General features: G+C 38.8%; 1 protein-coding gene and 1 long non-coding RNA gene across 2 annotated transcripts in view; one reads left to right on the top strand and one right to left on the bottom strand.

Annotated features, from left to right (window-relative positions):
- Window positions 1–2,438: 2,438 nt before the first annotated feature.
- The window catches only part of LOC309493066 (uncharacterized protein), a gene marked incomplete at its 3' end in the record, with an annotated part of 45,069 nt that continues 27,904 nt past the window's right edge, over window positions 2,439–19,603 (bottom strand). The window contains exons 2-3 of the mRNA XM_082162146.1: window positions 5,412–7,514; window positions 2,439–2,455 (exon numbers count right to left, since the gene is read on the bottom strand). Of these exons, the coding sequence (XP_082018272.1) occupies window positions 2,439–2,455; window positions 5,412–7,514 (2,120 nt within the window). The remainder of the gene's footprint in view (window positions 2,456–5,411; window positions 7,515–19,603) is intronic.
- On the top strand, window positions 12,799–15,559 carry LOC309503886. Its single transcript, XR_014207920.1, has 2 exons — window positions 12,799–12,893; window positions 15,307–15,559. It is a non-coding gene; the product is annotated as an uncharacterized lncRNA (long non-coding RNA).

Below are 19,603 nucleotides of genomic sequence, written 5' to 3' on the forward strand. Positions count from 1 at the left end.
GTCTCGCGTAGCCAGACCTTCAGACTGACGGCTGAAGGTCTGGAATTCATAGCAGCTTTTTTTGGCCAAGGCCCGCCCATAAGGCCGTTTGACCGACATGTCAAACAACCAATTACAGTTTGTTTTGTTCAGCGTCACGTTTCGGGGCGTGGAAATGTCCCCACAACAACAGACCGGCGTGCAACAAGTCAGTCAGCATAGAAAATCAAAGAAGGAGAAGAAAACAAGCGTCAGCGTCTGTTGTTTCATGTTTGCCCGCAAACGCGGCTGATATCCCCTTCTCAGTTAGGTACTTCACTTGATCTTCCATAATAGATAGGAGGGGACACACAACTAGTAAAATTGGATCTGCTGGGAATCCTTCTAAATGCTGACAAAGGGTCGGCCAGGCTCGGAAAATAATACTCTTCCCAAATCCCGTCGGCAAACAGGCTAAAATATCTCTTTTGTCTCCACTAAGTGCCTCAAACAAAACTCCTGGACATCTCTTAAAGAGTCTATGCCGTGAACCTCGCATACTTTTGAGAATCCTACGTTTAGCTGATCTTGATAAATGCTCATTGTCACTCATGTAAACACAACAGTTTTTCTTCCGCAATCACACGTCTGCGCTTTGTTTCCCGGCGGGCCGAAAATAAACGCGACACTCGCACCCCCCGGAAATCTGATAAAATTCAACCATCAGATGACGACTTCGACATTCCTGAAGTGTTTCCAGTTAAGTGTACCATATGCATCAGACGTTTAGCCAACGTTCCGTGGGCGTGACGTCTGAGGCTGAGACTAGGGTCCATATGGGAGTGAAAGTACAAAAAATGCCAGCTAGGATATTAATATGAGCAAATAAGACACGAATCATTATTTGAACAAGGTGTAATGAGCTTAAGTTTTCACATATTTTAGATTCTAATGTTAGGCTATAACCCCTACAGCATACTATTCATTTTCCAGATATTTTCTTGAATGTGAAATATTATTTACAATTACAGTCTGCATAAGATTAGAGTGTATAATTATTTTTATTGATTTGAGGGTACATCCTTTGCTCATTATCACCAAAAGTTCATTTTCATCAAACTTGTAGGATCAACGAAATGATGACTCATACCTAGCAACGGGGTCAACCACACCTCCTCACTAAGATAGGATTTTCCATCCATTCCTTGCTCAGAGTTCACTGAAAATGTTCTGGAATCACTTCTAAGCTAAAACTCCTGGCAAGGAATTTTTAGGTTAAGTTAGAGGATTCTCTGAGAGGATTCTCAGAATCTTCAGGGATACGGGCCCAGGAATTTTGACTAGTCTAAATTCTGACTAGTACAGCCAAGGGTATTTAATGCTAAAACGACTTGCCATAGGAAGGAAAGAGCCTTTAACCCGCTACGAAGACTGAAATACTAGACCTTAACTGCAGGTATACATTACCTACGTGTGTTCTCCGAACTATACCTTAGGATGTTGCTTAAGGTAAACCTTCTTAAGTTCGACCTTAGCAGGCGCTGTCCATGGTGGAGGTGCTGAATAGGTTGATATCGATGCCTCGATGATCGATTGTGCGCTCTTTACTTCACAGCGGTATAGGTAATGTATTGAGAAAACAATGTTCTTTATAAAGAAGCGTTTTAGAAATAGTACAAACTGCATTTATCGGGGCTCATTGAAATATGTACATGCAGAAATAAATATGAGTATGTGTTTATAATTTAGCAAGTGTGCAATCCCAAACCCTCACGGCCATAAGTGTGTTAATGTTCTCCACAACGTATGCTGATTATCCACCAGCCATGTAGTTGACATACACTAACTGGCTCCGCGGACGGCGCCGTCTTTGATTTATAACAAGTACTCTCTGTCTCGCTGCCATAGCTATAAAGTTTGTGTAAACTCATCTTTCTTTATATAGACTCCTAAGCCTTTTCTGTCAAATGGTTCGCCAGCTGATGTGCCTTAGGATAGTAATTTAAAAAGCTAACAACCATTAGTGTATGGAAACTTTATTAATGAAAACACTTCCATACACTGGGTGTAGGCTATAACAACTTAAGTATTTTATGTGTAAAATTTTAAAGTAAAGTAAAAATGTAATTTTAATACTAAATCAGATTTTATATTAAATGTTCATATAAAATTTTCTATGTGTAATTAAACTGCAATGTAAAAAAGCTTTTTGCGTAGTGGTGGCCACTAGCGGTATGAACCGTCAGCAGCGATAAGGTATAGCTAAGAGCGCTCCAGACCAACCTTATGAACGTATGACTTACAGAAGGTATACTTAACTAAGAAGGTTTCGGAAACCACGTATTAACGATAAGGTACTTCTTAAGGTACAACTTAAGAACGACGTAGCGTTAAAGGGATACTCCACTTTTTTCGGAAATATGCTCATTTTACAACTCCCCCAGAGTTAAACAGTTGAGTTTTACCGTTTTAGAATCCATTCAGCCGAACTCCGGGTCTGACGGTACCACAGGGTATATGCAGGAATCATAGAGATGAATTTACTACCTTTTACTACCTTTTTTACCACCTCCACAATATTTTTTACTACCATCACGACATCAAGCAGCAGCCCTTTTTTGGGGGTGTGGTGGGGTGGGCGGGGTATGTAAAGCACCACTTACTACTTACTATAAGGTATAAGTGTGACACTGTCACACCCATCATACATATTAGGTACACTAATGTTTAATTGTTATCATTAAGTAGGCCTATTGTCATTGTCAATTATGTTTTTTTTGTAGTGTCGAGTTGAGTTTCAGTTGTCCTTATCTTAACCCTAGCCCTTGAGTTATCCTAACCATAGGCCTTAGCCCTAATAAGGTGAATAATAACCTTGGCACTTTGTCATTGCTATCAACTCCGACTCACTCAGGGCTCGACATTAAGCCTTTTCATGTGCTTGTCCTCTGGACAAGTAAATGTGTCATTCACTTGTCCGAGTAAAAAAGTTGCTTGTCCGGAATGTTTTTTGGTGTGTGTGTGCTGTAAATATAATTTATTCTGAAGAAATATCCTCATCTGTGATAAATCAGCTCTGATATATTTAAATCTGCATATTGTCATATCTGCACCTTTAAAGGGCCACCCCCCACCCCCCAAATCTTATTCAATGTATGCTTAATCTTTAGTTTTAAATTTTATCAATAGATTCAATTGGAATAGCCTATTAAGATAATATAGGGCTGTTGTTACCCTAGGAAGGGCTGATCAAATTAAATCATTTACACTGAAAATGTACAACTGCATTAAATAATGTTATGAATATGAGATCGTTTAAAATATTTTTGAATATACAAATAAGAAACGTTGGAAAGAATGATACTTTTAAACATGAAAGTAAACCGCCAGTAGGAGGCGTCAGGCGACCGTCTTAATGAGCGAGTCATTGAGTCATTCATTCAAACGATTCGTTCAAACAACTGATTCATTCAAGAATGAGACATGTTTATGAATGGGACATTGAATCTTTGACTCAGCCAATTCGTTCAAAACGCTGAATCATTCAGTAATGAAACACGGTTAAGTGTTGCTGTGAGATGCGTTTGGAACTATTTTTGCTGCTGAAACAGAACAAAAACAGTCAATATTGTGTCTAAAATGTAAGTAACTTAATTTGAACTGTTTATTGAACTGTTGTATCAAAAGCAATGTCACATTTTCAGTCGTGATGGTACTCAAGAAAACAGCACTCGTCGTGTGAGGTTGCTAAACTGTATCATATGTTAAAAATATTAAAACACATTTTGAATTTTGGCACTGGCAGTAACGTTATGTTGTTAACTGAGTTTAAACTGAGTTTACATTTGTTTGGATTTCTCCTCGAGAGGCTGCGCGAGCCTCAACAGCGCAACCTTGTTACCGTCAGTAGCATAATACATCCACTATCGATCGCAACTTACAATAAATATAAATACAATCAGAATCATTCTCTCATTTTAGTGATTCCCTAGTTATTTATACATTTTTTGTTATTGACGTTTAATTAGGCTACTTGTCCGGTCGGGCAAGTAAAATTCTCTTTTACTTGTCCCTTCAAAAAATCCACTTGTCCCGGACAAGCGTTAATGTCGAGCCCGTCAGGTCCTGTTAGCACCGTATATATATTTTTTAATTATGCTAGATGAAGTTAAAATATATGGAGACACAAATATTAAGCAAAAAAAATGGAAACTCATATATTGAGGTGGTGATGAAAAATTTACTACCAAGTCAAATTGCATTTGTTACCTTTTACTACCTTTCAAGGGCCTTAATTTTGGTAGATTATTTTTACTACTTTTACTACCTTTTACTACCGCGCGGACACCCTGTTTTAGCATAGCTTAGCATAGATCATTGATTCAGACGAGTCCAGTAGCATTTCTTTCAAAATGACCAAAGAGTTTCAATATTTTTCCTATTTAAAACTTGACTCTTCTGTAGTTAAACCGTGTACTAAGATCGACGGAAAATGAAAAGTTGCGATTTTCTAAGCCTATATGGCTAGGAACTACTCTCATTCCGCCGTAATAATCGAGGAACTGTGCGGCCGTACCATGAGTGCCGCAGACGTAGTGATATGACGCAGCGCCTAAAAATAGTCCCCAGCTCGGTAACTTCTTCCAACGTGCCCGGAGTTCGGCTGAATGGATTCTAAAACGGTAAAACTCATCTGTTTAACTCTGGGGGAGTTGTAAAATGAGCATATTTCCGAAAAAAGTGGAGTATCCCTTTAAGGTAGTTTCGGAGAACGCAGCCCATATGATCTGTGCATTAAGACGTGCAGTGTAAACGCAGCCTAAGTGGTTTCTCCACTGCATGGATCTTCATGTGTTTCTCCAGGTAGTGTTTTAAAGCAAAACTCTTCCCACACTGATCACACGTGTGCGGCTTCTCTCCAGTGTGGATCCTCTCATGACTTTTCAGATGTGATGATCGACTGAATCTCTTGTCACAGTGTGAACACTTGTAAGGTTTTTCTCCAGTGTGGATCCTCTGGTGCTTTTTTAAACTGCCCGCTGTAGTAAAAGTCTTCTCACACTCAAAGCACATGTACTCTCTCACACCAGTGTGAATTTTCTGATGTGCATGTAAACTATCCAGCCGTGAAAAACTCTTTCCACACACAGAACATGAATGCGGCTTCTCCTTCATATGAACTATCAGGTGTCTCTTCAGGTCTGATGCTCTAAGAAATGTTTTGCCACACAGATCACATGTGAACGGCTTCAATCCAGTGTGGGTCCTCATGTGAACATTAAGGGATGAAGATCGACTGAAACTCTTCCCACACTGATCACATGAGAACGGCTTTTCTCCAGTGTGGATCATCATATGAACATTAAGATGATGTTTTTTTGTGAAGCTCGTCCCGCATTGATCACATGTGAACGGCTTCTCTCCGGTGTGGATCATCTCATGTGTTTTCAGACCTGTTAAATTATTAAATCTTGTGTCACAGTGTGAACAATTGTAAGGTTTTTCTCGAGTGTGGATCCTCTCATGTGTTTTCAAACTTTCTGACCGACTGAATCTCTTGTCACAGTGTGAACACTTGTAAGGTTTTTCTCCAGTGTGAATTCTCTGGTGCAGTTTTAAACTGTTCGCTGCAGTAAAAGTCTTCTCACACTCAAAGCACATGTACTCTCTCACACCAGTGTGAATTTTCTGATGTGCATGTAAATTACCCTGCAGTGAAAAACTCTTTCCACACACAGAACATGAATGCGGCTTCTCCTTCATATGAACTCTCAGGTGTGTCTTCAGGACTGATGCCCTAAAAAATGTTTTGCTGCATTGATCACATGTGAACGGCTTCTCTCCAGTGTGGATCCTCATGTGAATCTTAAGGTATGATGATTGTGTGAAACTCTTCCCGCACTGATCACATGCGTACGGCTTTTCTCCAGTATGAACTCTCATGTGGCGCTCAAGACTATGTTTGATTGTGAAACTCTTTCCACACTGAGTGCAGGTGAAAGATTTCTTGGCTCCTCTTTTCTTTAAAAATGTATTTTTAGTCTTTGAGTGACTCAAAGGTTTTTCTCCAGGTTTGACATGATGTTCCTCCTCCACTTCACTCAGTTCTTCACTCTCCTCCTCCACTTCACTCAGTTCTTCACTCTCCTCCTCCACTTCACTCAGTTCTTCACTCTCCTCCTTCACTTCACTCAGTTCTTCTCTCTCCTCCTCCTTCACTTCACTCTGTTCTTCTCTCTCCTCCTCCACTTCACTCAGTTCTTCACTCTCCTCCTTCACTTCACTCAGTTCTTCACTCTCCTCCTTCACTTCACTCAGTTCTTCACTCTCCTCCTCCACTTCACTCAGTTCTTCACTCTCCTCCTCCACTTCACTCAGTTCTTCACTCTCCTCCTTCACTTCACTCAGTTCTTCTCTCTCCTCCTCCTTCACTTCACTCTGTTCTTCTCTCTCCTCCTCCACTTCACTCAGTTCTTCACTCTCCTCCTTCACTTCACTCAGTTCTTCACTCTCCTCCTTCACTTCACTCTGTTCTTCTCTCTCCTCCTCCACTTCACTCAGTTCTTCACTCTCCTCCTTCACTTCACTCAGTTCTTCACTCTCCTCCTTCACTTCACTCAGTTCTTCACTCTCCTCCTTCACTTCACTCAGTTCTTCTCTCTCATCCTCCTTCACTTCACTCAGTTCTTCTCTCTCCTCCTCCACTTCACTCAGTTCTTCACTCTCCTCCTCCACTTCACTCAGTTCTTCACTCTCCTCCTTCACTTCACTCAGTTCTTCACTCTCCTCCTCCACTTCACTCAGTTCTTCACTCTCCTCCTTCACTTCACTCAGTTCTTCACTCTCCTCCTCCACTTCACTCAGTTCTTCACTCTCCTCCTCCACTTCACTCAGTTCTTCACTCTCCTCCTTCACTTCACTCAGTTCTTCTCTCTCCTCCTTCACTTCACTCAGTTCTTCACTCTCCTCCTTCACTTCACTCAGTTCTTCTCTCTCCTCCTCCACTTCACTCAGTTCTTCACTCTCCTCCTCCACTTCACTCAGTTCTTCACTCTCCTCCTTCACTTCACTCAGTTCTTCACTCTCATCCTTCACTTCACTCAGTTCTTCACTCTCCTCCTCCACTTCACTCAGTTCTTCACTCTCCTCCTTCACTTCACTCAGTTCTTCACTCTCCTCCTCCACTTCACTCAGTTCTTCACTCTCCTCCTTCACTTCACTCAGTTCTTCACTCTCCTCCTCCACTTCACTCAGTTCTTCACTCTCCTCCTCCACTTCACTCAGTTCTTCACTCTCCTCCTTCACTTCACTCAGTTCTTCTCTCTCCTCCTTCACTTCACTCAGTTCTTCACTCTCCTCCTTCACTTCACTCAGTTCTTCTCTCTCCTCCTCCACTTCACTCAGTTCTTCACTCTCCTCCTCCACTTCACTCAGTTCTTCACTCTCCTCCTCCACTTCACTCAGTTCTTCTCTCTCCTCCTTCACTTCACTCAGTTCTTCACTCTCCTCCTTCACTTCACTCAGTTCTTCACTCTCCTCCTTCACTTCCATCAGGTCTGAAATGAAAGAAAAATGTATTAAATAAAATTCAGTACATCAAAATAATTCATTGAAAGAAATATAAATTGAAAGGACATGCAAGTGAGCCCTAAAGTAATAGTAGAAAGTAGACAACTGTTATAAAATATTATAATTTGATGCCTTTTTATAAATTGATTATTTATCAGTTAAAATAGTATTAGCTTGATCTGATGTTGATAATCAATATAAAAATGTCTCAAACCTCCCTTTACTGACCATTTGTTGAAAAAACATTCTGTACCATTTCATAGTTTAACTGTTTATCTAAAAGTGATGAAGTGCTTGAATGTTTCTAACATGAATGTTCTTCAGCATCATGAATGAATGAAGAATAAACACCAACCTCTTTGTTCTTCAGGATCTTCAGTGTGTTTCATTCTGCAGGGTTCTGGATCACTCATGTTCTGATGTTCTGCTGATGGGAATTTACAGCATTTATTGGGGAATTGCTGTGGGAGGAGCTTCATTGAAGATGTAATAGCTGTGGGCGGAGCTTCATTGACTGAACTGCAGATTGGTTGGAGGAGATCTGCCAAAATAAAATAAAAATCTGTAACTAAGTTTGTTTTTTATAATGTCAAAAGATGTCAGATGTCTGACTGTCCATTTTAATGTTTAAAATATCTTTTGCTAAAAAATGTCAAAACATAAGTTAAATAATGTTAGCTTAACATATATATTTGTGTAAAAATTAATCAACCTAGTTATTCTGACCTGTATTAAATATATAGCCTACCTGCATATAAAGTATTTATAAAATATTAAGTGATCATATTAAGATAATTTAAATGATTAAAAACTTACCTAGTGGTTTGAAGGACAGTGGCAAAGTGTAAAGATTTAAAAGGACAATTACATTGTGTTTTGGGCTGCACTATGATCCTTTAATACTGTGTTTGAACATGTCCACTTTTTTCTTTTTTTTTTGCTGTAAACCCTTTTTGTATTTTATGCTAATTGACACATTTAATAATGTCTGTTCATCGTAAAACAATTGATGCAGATTCATACATTTTTATTTCTAATTCTAACATTATTGTGTTTATTTATTAAAAGGAGGGCAAATATCTAGAAACTAGTAAACAACTGTAAGAAAGATAAAAGTAATATAGACGACACACAGCTCTACTTAGCCCTATCGCCTAATGATTACAGCCCCATTGACTCCCTGTGCCAATGCATCGATGAAGTCAACGGTTGGATGTGTCAAAACTTTCTTCAGTTAAACAAAGACAAAACTGAAGTCATTGTGTTTGGAAACAAAGATGAAGTTCTCAAGGTGAATGTATACCTTCACTCTAGGGGTCAAACAACTAAACATCAAGTCAGGAATCTTGGTGTGACACTAGAGTCAGACCTTAGTTTCAGTAGTCATGTCAAAGCAATAACTAAATCAGCATACTATCATCTGAAAAATATTGCAAGAATAAAATGCTTTGTTTCCAGACAAGACTTAGAGAAACTTGTGCATGCTTTCATCACCAGCAGGGTGGATTATTGTAATGGACTCCTCACTGGCCTTCCCAAAAAGACCATAAGACAGTTGCAGCTCATACAGAACGCTGAGCAGAACCAGAACATATGAACACATCACACCAGTCCTCAGGTCTTTACACTGGCTCCCAGTTACATTTAGGATTGATTTTAAAGTATTATTACTGGTATATAAATCATTCAATGGCCTAGGACCTCAATACATTGCAGATATGCTCACTGAATATAAACCCAATAGATCACTCAGATCACTAGGATCATATCAGCTAGAAATACCAAGGGTTCACTCTAAGCATGGCGAGTCTGCTTTTAGCTATTATGCCAGCCACAGCTGGAACCAGCTTCCAGAAGAGATCAGATGTGCTCCTACAGTAGTCACTTTCAAATCCAGACTCAAAACACATCTGTTTAGCTATGCATTTACTGAATGAGCACTGTGCCGCTGTTCGTCCGACTGTACTGTACTGTATTTTATTTTTCTAAACTGTTTTAATTATTCTTATTTCTTTGTATTATTTTAATTTCTATGTAAAGCACTTTGAATTGCCATTGTGTATGAAATGTGCTATATAAATAAACTTGCCTTGTCTTGCCTAATATGTAACGGGTCCCGGACAGGGGTCCGCTAGCAGATCTATGTTGATAATCCTGGTCGAAGTGCTTTGGAAATAGTGGAAATATTACACAGTTATTGATGACGCGGGACAACAGTTGCTCTTTTTACATTCAACCAGATTATGTTTATTATCAACTTCATTTCAACTTTATATCTGCAATCATGAATTATTACTGTTACCATTGGTTGCTCTGTATTGAGACACAGGTTATATTCACAACTGGAAAACATGAAGTCACATATTCTTCAAAAGTACATTTCCACATAAATGTATCTTCACATATTTCATCAAGATTAACTTATCACAGGTTTATCTTAAACCATAAACACACATTTTCTCTCTAAACCATATTCTCTGTTCTCTCTCATTAAACGAGTAGGCTATTTCTGTATTCATTATACATTTTGTAAGTGTTCACTTTTTACAACAGAATAAATCACACAGTTAAGTTAAATTATATTTACATTATATACAAACTTCAATAGTAAACCTATCTTCCTCATAACTTTTACACTTTAAGGAGCTGTATGTAAGAAATGTATTTCAATTAATCATAAAATGGCCCTGATATGTCACTAGACATTAAGAAATCATGTTCATTTCAAATACTTATATCACTGACAACGGTAGTCCGGCCAGGATATTGTCATTTAAAAAGTGAAGTTGCAGCCCTCAACTGATGTTGATGTTGTCATCTTGTGTTTTGGCCTGAAGCTCCACCCTCCACCTATCTACCAATCACGAAGTCAGTAGTGTTTCGGCATCGGGGTTGCCAGCTCTGCTCTAGTTACCACAGCGGCAGCTACAAACGTTCGTGCTGGATCCTGCAGCCTATCTGGCAACCTCGCGTCAGGGGGGAGGGGGAGCCTGGGAGGGAATACACCGCTCTATAGTAATTTGAAAGTGATTGCAGTACCAGTTTTGGCCACAATCTTACATACGGCTCCTTTAATTCTTATGAACCGAAACTGTAGGCTAGTCTAATATTATGGGTGCGTTTCACCCAAAGCTTCATCTGTAAACTGCTTTTACTCTGTACATTAGCGTTATTTATTACCCGTAATGCATAGTCTTACACACACAGTTACTTTACACATACACAGTAATAAACTCAGAAATATTCCCGAGCCGTTAGGAATATATAAGTTATAAGAAAACATTAGTGCGAGCGTCGGCCGCCATTTCCTCAACTTAACATGTTATCATTAGACTTGACTATTTACACACTTAACATACCTTTAGCTTATCAAACACACATCACCGGGGATTCATATTAGCTTATAACCCTTTGTAGTCACATAACAGATGTAAAACTAACCTGGAAATAATACACAGACATGACGCAGTGTTTTGGTCGGGATGTTCCTTTGTCAATTAACGTTACACAGACTCCAGATCAATTGAAGAAAAGCTTTTTACATTTATTAGTCTCTTTCACAATGGCGTGCCGCCACACACACACACACACACACACACACACACACACTGTGCTAACCCTCCACCCTCTGCACATGCGCAAACATATAGGCAGGGTTGCCACTACTCCATAAAACCAGCCACTATCATTACATCTTCCTTTTTTTTTTTTTTTTACACTACTAATAATACATCCATTAAAGAAAAACATTTAAACTTCCAAACAAAATACAAAAATACAAACATGATTTGAAAATACAAAAATACACTGATTTTAAATATCCTATTAAACCTCTATGATTATTTCAGTCTTTCAGCATGTTTCAATAAGCCTTTTAGGGCATTTCCGGTCCTGAACAGATCTTCTCAACGTTATCATAGGCCCCGTCCACACTACTGCGTTTTCGTTTGAAAACGGAGACCTTTTGCTACATTTGCACCTCCCGTCCAGACTAAAACGGCAAAAACGGAGACCCAAAACGGAGAAGTTTAGAAACACTGCCGACCCGTTTTTCGTTTTGAATCTCCGGAGGGCGTTTTAGTGTGGACGGGTCAAAACGGAGGACTTTAGAAACGATGACGCAGAGGCTCACGCTAGGCTCTATTATTGGGTGTCATCAGTCATGGAGTATAGAGCTGGTAAGTCCCGCCCCCTTCGCTAACCCCGCTGGACCTCTAGGTTGAAAAATCGTCAATGCAAGTGAATGGGAGAAAATAATTATTTTCTGGTCCCGTTTGAATTGTGCCATGAATGTGAACATATGTTGTCTGTGAATTTTTTATATAATCTTTCGTGTGAAGCATGCTACAATTTAGCGGGTAGAAGTTTGATACGGTTAGACTTTGTGTGAGAGCACTTTGTGGACTACAACTCTTCGCTGCTTTCGACGCGTTTGAAACGTCACCACCATTCGCACACGGACACTAGCTCACGGAACCCGCTAAACATGGCTGTGTCTTTGGTGCACTTCACCGCCTTCTTTCAGGGAGAGGACAAAATCGCTGAGGTTGGCGAAAACCACGGGTAAGTCAACTTTATGGGGTGACGTCACATAAGCGACATGTAGTCTTTCTCGTTATGTCTTTTCCACAACTGCTAGCCGAAGAATCATACCATATACTGTCAAACTCGTAACATGAAAGATTATATAAAAAATTCACAGACAACATATGTTCACATTCATGGCACAATTCAAACGGGACCAGAAAATAAATATTTTCTCCCATTTACTTGCATTGACGATTTTTCAACTTTGAGGTCCAGCGGGGTTTTACGGAAGGGGCGGGACTTACCAGCTCTATACACAGGTAATATTCAGTACCAGTAAACTCCACCCGCTGGAACAGTTTCTTACAGTAAGAAACTGCCGCATCTCGCGCGGTAAACGCGTGCATGCTAGAAATAGAACCGACGCCTATTTTTCATGCGACACGCAGGTGTGTTGGAAGCGTTTCCAGGCAAAATAGAATAGGAAAAGATGTTTATATGTCATTTTGACACAAATACATAAATGACATTTTGATGTTTGAAAGCATTTTTTTACAGTCTATGTTTGAAAGTCTCTAGGTTTACACCGGCATGCCCAGTGTTGGTGAATGGTCACGTGATCCGCGTTTTCAGTCGTTTTAATGTGGACGGAGATCAATTCTAATACGCAGCTAAAACGCTGGTGTGGACGGAGATCGTATTTGTTTTAATTCTCCTTTTCTAAAAGAAAACGCAGTAGTGTGGACGGGGCCTCAGTCTTTTCAGGTTGTTCTAACTCAGCTGATAAATCTTTCAACAAATGTTGACGATTCCTCCTTAACACAACACCACTTGCAGAGGTGGGCACAAATACATCAAAAACTATTTTGTTACAAACTACAAATACTGGCTCATGAAATGTAACAAAATAAAATACAAAATACTGATGTGAAAAATGTATTTAAATAAAATACAAGTAATTAGTATTTTGAAAATACAAAAATACTCCCACAATAATCTTAAAGTGATACTTCACCTCTGGAAAGATGAATGTGTATTTAAAATGGGTCATTTATGTAGAAGACATTATTAATTATTATTTATTATAATTATTATATTAATATTTATAGAAAAATTATTTTTGAATTTGGAGCCTTCTAGACTGAGAAAAGCCAGAAAATGTATTTTTGGCTCATGTGGATGAAAGACAACAACTCCCAGAATGCACTTGCTTCGCTGCTCTACGAGGCCACTCCCAAGCCACGCCTACCGGTAAGAGAGCGCAGTAGTTAAACAACAAGGCTAGGCTACTAGTGAGTCTCTGTGACGAGTCTGCCCGGGATTTCGAGATCGCCCAAAATGTCCGGGATTCGGCTTCTGCGTTCTACAGTCGCCATTCATAATGTTGACTGTGGCGAGCAGGACGAGGCTGAGGGAGAACGATGAGAGGCCGGTGGCGTGATTACTGATGAGTGACACCTGTGAGACGCACCGGTCTCGTATCTCTCACGGAGGAGCGGGTATTTTCTTAGCAATGTTAAAACGCACATCAACCGATCACTTGTTTAGCGTTGATGTAAACACTACATTCAGATTCACCAATCAGAATGAATTCAGTTAGACTGAAACAAAAGGTGTGCATGTAAACAATGAACGGCGACTGCAGAAAGCAAAAGCTGAATCCCGGACATTTTGGACGATCTCGACGGCTGGACATGTCCGGGAAAAAGAGGATGGTAACCCCTACTACTCAGCTTTCTCCACAGAACAAGAGCCTGCTAGCTTAGCTTCCAAAAAAAGACGGCTGACACTCTGTGTACATTCTGTGAGTGAGCTCCCCCTATGGGCGGGTTGAACACATGCGGGACAGCTCCTCCTACTGGCTGTAGTCTCTCGCCTCTGGCCAAAAAATCCTCCGATGGCGCAAAAGGACGATTTTTGCGTCATCGGAGGATTTTTTCCAGACAAAAAATACATAAATCTCTCGTCTCAGGGGGATATGAGGATATAAATCACGGTAATTCGAAAATACTACAGGTTTTCTACTAATACAAAGCTTAATGCTAAATCCTGAAGTATCCCTTTAAGTCTTTTTTTTTATTACTGAAAGGTCAGTAACACAAATAGTAGCAATAACACAAATATGAGAAATGTGTAAATTAAAAATGGCAAAGTAGCAAAATAAAAAAATAAAAAACAGACCGAGAATTTTCGTCACAAAATCAAAATTCCATTTTAATCATAATATATATGATTAATCATATTAATCATAAATATGTGTGGGTTTGTTTTATACACGAGACTCTAACTGCCCTGATCGCGTATGCTTTTTCCATAGTAGAATCGTGCTGCGTGCGCAATTATTGAAAAACAATAGGATTGATGATTATTTTTTACAAAATCCAACGGAATATCAATATTTCTCATACGACAGACGCGCTGTTTCATAATAGGTATGATTTTTCTTAAGTATTTAAGTATTTGAAATACTCTAAATACACTCCCTCAAAATATTGTTACGACCGTCTAGGGGTCTGTGTCGTAACTAACGAAAAAAAAAGTGAAATGAGTCTCGCTACCAGAGAGATTAGGAAAACGTATTTATTTACGGGCAAAAGGAAACAAATTCCAACTTCAGAGGATGACAAGGCCAAAATAATAAACAAAATCCCCTTCGTGTTAGATGAACTAAATTCCTAAACCAAAGAAAAGAAAATGAAATACACGATCCTTCCCTAACTCCCTAAACAAAAAACAAAGTGCAAAATATGTACATCAAAAGAAATGGCGTCAAACCTCCTACAGCCCTTAATACGTTAACAGTACAAATCACCCAATATTTACATAAGGTAATTTAGACAATACAGATTCATATCAATAGCAAGACATAGCATTAAGCAAACTCTTTCTCTCTGGCACGATACTCAATCCTACGAAGAGCAAGTTAAAAGGCAACGACGCAAGCACGCGGTGGCACAAAAGGCATCTGGAAGGTGTTCGGGGTGGTCCTTTTATTCTGGCTGGTTGTGGAGATGAACCAATCGCTGCGTCCGGTGAATTATCTGGAGGAACACCCATCTGAAAAGCAAGCAAATACCCAGAACGGACACCAGAGGGCAGAATAACACACAAATTCCTAACAATATTTTGTTACAAACTACATTTTATTTTTTCCACACCTGCAAAATACAAATGACAAAATACACTAAAGTAATTAAATACGTATTTAAAATACATTTAATTGAAATACTGCCCATGTCTGACCACTTGTAGTTTCAACATTATAGGACCTTGGTTGAACTTGTTCAAGTACAATGCCTTTCTGATTCCAGGTATTAGTTTTATCTTTAAATCTGACCTCCTCACCAGCACGAAGTTCAGGCAAATGATTCGAACAGATTCGAACTTCCCGGGTCAATAACTGGTGAGCTAAACGTTGTTACTACACAAATAACACCTCTTTTTAATCGTAGTAATGTAGACAAGCAGCTACAACCTAATTGTCCTCAAAACGAGCTTTCCCTCGCAGTGGACAAAATACATTGAACTCTATGCGCAGGCGGCAGAGAGACAGATCCGAAGGGACCGTCTGCAAAGTGCAAAACCCGAAAAGCCTTACTACGAAAACAGTCAATAACTTCACCGTCACACACTATAGTGTCATCAAATCAGTTCACACATCACTGCTGTCCTGATGGTTATACTACAACACTTATTTTGGGAAAATATATATTTTAAATTGTATATACAATTGTAAATTTATAATTTTTTGAAAAATATTTAATAACTGCACTGTAATTCACTGTATTGTTGCCAAATTCAGTTCACACATCACTGATGTCCTGATGGTTATACTACAACACTTATTTTTAAAAAAACAAAAAAAAAAACAAAAAAAAAAATTGTACATACAATTGTAAATGTATAATTTTTATGATTTTTATGACAAATATTCAATAACTTCACTGTAATTAACTGTATTGTTGCCAATTTTAGTTCACACATCACTGCTATCCTGATGGTTATACTACAACGCTTATTTTGGAAAAAATATATTTTAAATTTTATATACAATTGTAAATGTTTGATTCTTATGAAAAATATTCAATAATGCATGTTGCAATGCATTCTGGGTTCCACCAATCAAAACTCATTCATGGCTCCCATCATGCATTGCTGCATGAATAAATAATGAGCTTATGATCAGAGGTGATCTGTTTGTCACCATTGCTGAGATTCATACGCTAAATCTTGATGTCTGTGTGCCTACATAAAAAAAAAAAATGTAATCCAAATTATCAAAATTTTTTTTTTTAAAATTAAATAAATATATATATATATATATATGAACCCAGAATGCATTGCAACATGCTTTATAATTGTCACCATTGTTGCGATTCACAGGCTGATTCTTGATGTCTGTGTGTCTCTTTTTTGCATAAGAGAAACTTTTTAGAAATTATTTGCATTACATTGTAAAAGCTAAAAATATTATGCCGTACAAGGCCAGTGCTGCTATAATTAATAAAGTTAACCTAACTCAGAAATTGGACTCTATATGAGTTCAGTGATTCAGGTCAAATGATTGTGAAATAATGATTATGTTAAAACACAACCAACACCATCAGATCACACTTTCTATTTGTTCATCCGGCTGTTATAACTGAATTACAGCAGCCGAACAAAACTCAAAGTTAATAATTTAAGGGTCAAGAGCCCAACTAAAACACACACTGATCTCCATAATGGTGACTTAAATTATGGCTTTCTCCTTCAGTGACTCTGCTTGTTAACATCAGTTGTCTTCAATGTTGGAAATAAAAAAGAAAGAATTCTTAATTCAGATTTTTTTTTTTTTTTTACATTTTAGGCATTTTAAATGGTTAACTTTTAAGGAATTAATTCAATAACTCAATTCTAATTTGTTAAATTTAATCAATACTATTACTTGTAATCTGTTGCCACAATTTTATTGAGTAAATATAGCGTATTCATTTTTATGCTGTCATTCTCTTACTCACTCAGTCTCTCTCTCTCACTCACAGTCACACACACACCACATTTTACACACATTTGCCATTAAAATAGTGATCTCAATAGGAATGTAACTGTATGTTTGCTTTGCTTTTTTTTGTTTCGAAGTTCTGAGCTGGATTACTGTGTTTCTATCTGGACACGGAGCATAATAAACATGCAACTTGTTCATTATCATTACCTGTGAAACTGTTGACTTCTACATGGCAGTTCAATTAATATTGTCTTTTTAGACCATTGGTATTGACTGGTTTGAGTTATTTTATTGGTATAAGCAAGGGACATGGGTGGCCTAAAATGCACCAGAATGCAGAAAATCACATCTATGAAATTAAAAAAATTCTGGGGGAGAAGCCCCCAGACCCCCAGCAAAACCAGACCCACCTAAAATATTTTTCACCAGCCGCCACTGCCTCAGACATAGGTAAATTAGAACGAAGACGTCGTCCTATCAAAAGATATGCCGGGGAATTTCCACACTCAAGAGGAGTACTACGATAAGCAAGCAGTCCCATGTAGGGACTTCCACCATCTCTTGCCTTTTGCATCAACCTTTTCACAACTCCAACTGATTTCTCCACAAGTCCATTAGACTGGGGAAAATATGGACTCGATGTTGTATGTCTGAAGTGTGAAGTCCCAGTCTTTTGAAAAACTCTGGAAACTAGCATTAACAAATTGAGGGCCATTATCTGTAAACACTTCAGTTGGTACTCGGTGTCGAGCAAATATTGATTTCAGGCATGAAATCACATTTCTGCCGTAGTTGTGTTCAACGCACACACTTCTGGATAGCATCAGCTGAAATCTTAATAGAACGTTTGGGGTCATAAAATTTCAAGATTGGCTCTTTAGTTAGGATCACTTTCAACTGTTGCCATGCAGACTCCTGTTCATGGTTCCAATTCCATTCATTATTTTTCTGTCAGCCATCTTAATGGAGCTATCTTCTCAGACAGATTAGGTATGAATTTACTCATATAGTTCAACATACCCATGAATCTCTGAACATCTTTTACACATTTCGGTCTTGGCATATGTTCGATAGCAGAAATCTTCATGGGATCTGGTCGCACTCCAGCACTACTAATGATGTCACCCAATAACGTTAACTCAGTCACCGCCAATTGGCACTTTTCTCTGTTCAACTTCAGATTTGCACGCCTGGTTGCTTCCAGAACCCCTCTTAATCTTGAATCATCTTCTTCTTTCGAACCTCCCCAGACAATTTTGGCATCCATCGATGTATCACCACCTTCCATGTGTTCATAAATCATATGCACTGTTTTATGATACACCTCAGGAGCCGAAGCAATTCCAAAAGGAAGCCTTAAGAAACAATATCTTCCATATGGTGTATTAAACGTGCAAAGTTTTGAGCTGGCAACATCCAATTTTAACTGCCAAAATCCTGATGACGCATCTAATTTGCTAAAATATTTGGCATTTGCAAATTGGGACATAATCTCTTCACGTGTAGGAAGCTTGAAATGTTCTCTCTTAATTGCTCTGTTCAAATCTCTAGGATCAAGACAAACTCAAAGTTTTCCATTCTTCTTGTCCACAATCACCAATGAACTAACCCATTCTGTGGGCTGATCATTTTTTTGTATAACTCCTAAACTCTCCATTCTATCCAGCTCTTCTTTTAATTGTCTTTGAAGTGCAAACGGTACCTTTCGACATGGATGCATAACTGGAGGTACAGTTTCATCAATTTGGATTGTGTGCTCCTCTGACAGACAGCCTAAGCCTTTAAACACATCCCTGTACTCGGTTAGGATTGAGTCATACTCGGGTTCAGACTCTTTTGATTCTTCTACCACCAGCACTCTCTTCACCAGATGCAGCCTCTCACAAGCAGACAAGCCCAAAATCACTTGAAAATCCTTCGGCACCACTACAAATGACAGACTGTGTACTTTATCCTTATATCGCATTTTTGCAACACATTTTCCTTTCACTGGTATGTCCGCTCCAGAGTATCCAGTTACTTTCAATTTAGCAGCATGCAACTTTGGTCGAGGCCTTAGTTTGTTGAATTCAGTTTCAGAAATGATATTAACTTGAGCTCCAGTGTCAAGCTTAAATGCTACTATACTATTGTTTATTTGCAGTTGTACCGTCCACTCTTTCTGTTCACCTCCACCTTCTGCTACTACATCCACATAGAATTCTTCCAATTCACACTCAGTAACGGCATTTACTTGGCTTGATGTTCGTTTACTTTTACAACAACGTGCATAATGATTCATTTTACCACAATTGTTGCAATTTTTCCCATAAGCTGGACATCCCACAACGATCGCACATTCTTTGAGGCTTATCAATTACCATCCTGCTTCGTTCCTGTTGCGTCGCTTGTCTTGCACTTACACCGGGTGTCTGATACTTCTTTACAACATCCACAGCACAGGTCTCATTTAACAAAGTGAAAGCGCTTTCTCCAAGTCCAAATCCTGTTCTCGAAGTAACCTTTCCCTCAATCCATTGTCAGGTATTCCACACACAATTCTATCTTTGACCAACGAATCTG

Source organism: Leuciscus leuciscus (genome assembly GCF_965113295.1).
Source record: "Leuciscus leuciscus genome assembly, chromosome: 1".
Lineage (NCBI taxonomy): Eukaryota > Metazoa > Chordata > Actinopteri > Cypriniformes > Leuciscidae > Leuciscus > Leuciscus leuciscus.